Below are 3,697 nucleotides of genomic sequence, written 5' to 3'. Positions count from 1 at the left end.
CCACGAGGGTGGAGAGCGTGCCTGGGGGGGTAGGCGCGCCCCCTACCTTGTTCCTTCCTAATAGCTTTCTTGACGTAGGGTCCAAGTCCTCTGGATCACGTTCGTTCCAAAAATCACGTTCCTGAAGGTTTCATTCCGTTTGGACTCCGTTTGATATTCTTTTTCTGGGAAACTCTGAAATAGGCAAAAAATAACAATTCTGGGTTGGGCCTCCGGTTAATAGGTTAGTCCCAAAAATAATATAAAAGTGTATAATAAAGCCCAATAATGTCCAAAACAGAATATAATATAGCATGGAACAATCAAAAATTATAGATACGTTGGAGACGTATTATGTACTATAACACAACACAATCCTTTTTAAATCGAATAAACTTAATAAAAAATATTGTAGAATTCAATTTTGTTAGAGGGCTTATTTGATAGGTAGCATCAAAAACCTGAATTTTTCCTATACGCCATTTTCATGCGGCTTTTTTACTTTAAAACTGCTAAGTGCAACCCTTTTATAATTTGTTTGGAGAAAAAAATGTCGAGAAAACGTTTATCATAATATCTGCCACGCAACGACTCTTTTTTTAACATCAGTACAGACATAAGCGCTCATATACACACGCATACACTCACCCCTATGAACACACACACGCACACCCTACCCCTATGAGCACCTCTGAAAGACCGAGCCGGCATATCATCTTGAGATTTACAAAGTCACCGTAGGCGCCTCGTCGTTGACGGGAACATCTCCTCCCACTGAATGCGCATCGCCGGAAATTCTGAAATAAATCCAGGAATAAATGCGAGCACCAGAAATTAAACCCTGGTGGGCTGGGGATACCACAGTTTCTCTAACCATCCAACCACAGGTTGGTTCGCCAAGCAACGACTCTTGCATCATGTGATATAGCCATCCATCACGCGAAGCATGATCCGGAGGCCAATTAGTTTAGTAGGGCATATCTTTCATATTAAAACACACAACAATCATAATATTAATAACCCAACGACGAAGAGTTGATTCAGGTAAAAGTCCCTCCTCCCGTGAGCGTCCGAGAGGCTAACCTAGTGCTGCCGCCCACCGTCCCCTCATCCTCTCCCCCTCCATCATCGTCGCCGGCGGCGACGAGGCCCTCTTGTCTCCTCGCGCAGGGGGATCGACGCGAGCCGGATTTCTCGGGCCGGGACACGGTGCTCGTTGCTGGCCATGGAGGCGCAGCGGCGCTTCGGCGTGGGCCAGCGACGGTGGCGTGGCGGCGGCGTGATAGGCGTCAAGGAAGAGGTGCAAGTCGGTGGGTGGTTTCGGCGGCGGCTGCTCCCCTGCAGCGCCTCGGCATCACCTCTGGCGCTGCGGGTCGAGTTCGGCCGGGTCGCGGGCGGCCCTCTCTCGGTGGCCTGGTGGGGGAGGGGGGGCGGCGCGGCAGCGGTGGCGGTGGGCGTCCCCGTTCAGCAAGGCCCTTTGCGGCGGAACGGTGGCCCTGGTGGGGGAGGGGGGCGCAGCAGCGGTGGCGGTGGGCGTCCCCGTTCAGCAAGGCCCTTTGCGGTGGAACGGTGGTGCTCAGCACGGGAAGACCCCCTGCTGGCTTCCCTTAGGCGCGACAGCGCACGATCTGGTTCCCCTTCACCTTCTTCGGTGTGCAGCAGCGGCCGGTGCGCTCCGGCTGGTCCAAGCCTGTGGTTTCGGGGGCGAACGTGGTTTAGGGGGGGCTGGCTAGTGGACGGGGGCGCTTCCGTGTGCCCCGTCGCCGATCTTGGCCTTGGGCTGCTCCGTCACCTCCCCCTTTCCCTGGACCGGCATATGGCCATGGTTCCTCTCGTGGCAAGGTGTCCGTCGGTGACTTCGGAGTCGGCTGGGGGCATAGATTTGGTCAAAGTTGTGCTCTTTGGTGGCTGTCGCGGTGGTCTGGTGGCAGTGCGGCGGTCCTGGCGGTGGGAGGCGCGTATGTCATGGGCGAACTGCGCGTCTTGGTTGCGGGCGCGCAGTCATGGCTGCGAGTGGTTGGCGGATCGGGGATGCGACGAAGGGATTGAAGCACTGGGTTCATCACCTGTCCAGTTCGTGCACCGGCCGACGGTGGCGGCATTCGCGGATGTTATGTTCCTCCTTGTAGGCTACGTTGTGGTCCTCACTCTCCTTCGTCTCGCTCCGGGTGAAAATTTGATCTTCGGATCAAAAGGAGGCGACATTCTGTGGTCGTACCCTTCTTGGAGGCATCGTCCCTCGGTCCGGCGTGGTTCGTCACATACCCTCTCGGACGATTGCTCTTGGCAGTCTCCGTCGATGCTAAGCGGACCCTTTTTTGCACATCTTGTAGGTGCTTGGTTGTCGTTGAGGGTGTGTTTCGTTGCACGGTTTCCTTGTACCTCGCCTTGGGTTTGTGTGGTGTGCGTTTGTATCGATGCTTTGGATGTATTCTTTTTATATAATATATAAAGCGGGGAAACCCTTTTTCAGATTAATAACCCAACACAAATATATAGATATGTTTTCACAGCTGCTGCTACATATACATTTGGTTATTTGGAGTCATATCTCATATCTCAGTTGTATAGCCTATAACCCACTAGAGAGTGGGATGGTTGTGTGCATCAACTTGCAGACGCCGGGATTGAGTGTGCCTATGGTATAATTGACGGAAATCTTCCGGAATTCCAGCTGAGCACATACATACGCGGCCGGGCTTATCTCCGGCATCTTACGGTTCTCTTTAGTAAAGTATAATTAAGCAGTGGTGATACGTATAGTACGTAGTATTGATTGAGTTGATGGTGCATGCACGTGGCTGGTCATTAGTTGGTGATGGGGATGATCCTGCCGTAGGCCTTCTTGCCGTCGTCCTTGGGGATGGTGATGGTGAGCACGCCGTTGTCGAGCGAGGCGTGGACGCTGCCGCCGTCCACGTCGGCGTTGGGCGGCAGGCGCACGGTGCGCACGAACTTCTCGGCGCTCCGCTCCACGCGGTGCCACCGGTCGCCCTTGTCCTCGGCGGCGCGCGCGCGCTGCCCGCTGATCCGGAGCACCCGCTCCTGCTCCACCTCCACCTTCACCTCCTCCCGCCGCAGGCCCGGCACGTCCGCCATGAACACGTGCGCCGTCGGCGTCTCCTTCCAGTCCATGCTCGCCGTCGAGAACGGCAGGCCCAGCGCCGGCCGGCAGCCGCCGCCGCCGAACGCAGTCAGTGAGATGGCCTCCATGAACGGCTCCAGGATGTCGATGCTCACCGGCTCCACGACCTCGTCCCCGCCGCCGCCGTGGCCGTTGGCCTTGTGGGCCGCCGCGTGCTGCTGCGGCTGGGGCTGCGGCGGCGGCTGCTTCCGGCCCAGCATGCTGGAGATCATCGACATGCTGCCTAGCTTAATTTGTCAGATTCTTTCTTCTTCTTCTTCTAGCTTTGTTGATGATATGTAACCTTGGGCTACTTGCCTTGCCTATTTATAGATGCATGACAGCATGGGTACATGAACGGATTATTACTGTGTATGGATGCCATCCATCCTCTAGGACCTTGTGGAAAACTAGTGGATGTGGATTCATTATTCGATGGCTACACGCACTGATAAAGGATTTGTTTTCCCCAAAGATCATACGAATCATTTGCTTTGAAGAGAATAGAATAAAAACACCTTTTCACCTTGTTCATATTCATATTGGCCTTCGGGTGAACGACCTTTAAATTTTTTTTGCGGGTGAACGACCTTT

General features: G+C 54.3%; 1 protein-coding gene across 1 annotated transcript; it reads right to left on the bottom strand.

Annotated features, from left to right (window-relative positions):
• Positions 1 to 2,428: 2,428 nt before the first annotated feature.
• On the bottom strand, positions 2,429 to 3,411 carry LOC125515419 (18.9 kDa heat shock protein-like). The gene has a single exon (XM_048680890.2). The coding sequence runs from the start codon at positions 3,340 to 3,342 to the stop codon at positions 2,788 to 2,790; it is 555 nt and encodes a 184-aa protein (XP_048536847.1). The 5' UTR covers positions 3,343 to 3,411; the 3' UTR covers positions 2,429 to 2,787.
• Between the last annotated feature and the right edge of the window lie 286 nt (positions 3,412 to 3,697).

The sequence above is a fragment of the Triticum urartu genome, chromosome 6A, assembly GCF_056163025.1.
Source record: "Triticum urartu cultivar PI428250 chromosome 6A, HENAU_Tu73, whole genome shotgun sequence".
NCBI classification, from domain to species: domain Eukaryota; kingdom Viridiplantae; phylum Streptophyta; class Magnoliopsida; order Poales; family Poaceae; genus Triticum; species Triticum urartu.
Note: the sequence above shows the minus strand (reverse complement) of the source record. Positions and strands in the feature narration are given on the sequence as shown.

Bases quoted from the DNA above. Each gene is read 5' to 3' on its own strand.
- LOC125515419 (XM_048680890.2), bottom strand. From the start codon at position 3,342: ATGTCGATGATCTCCAGCATGCTGGGCCGGAAGCAGCCGCCGCCGCAG.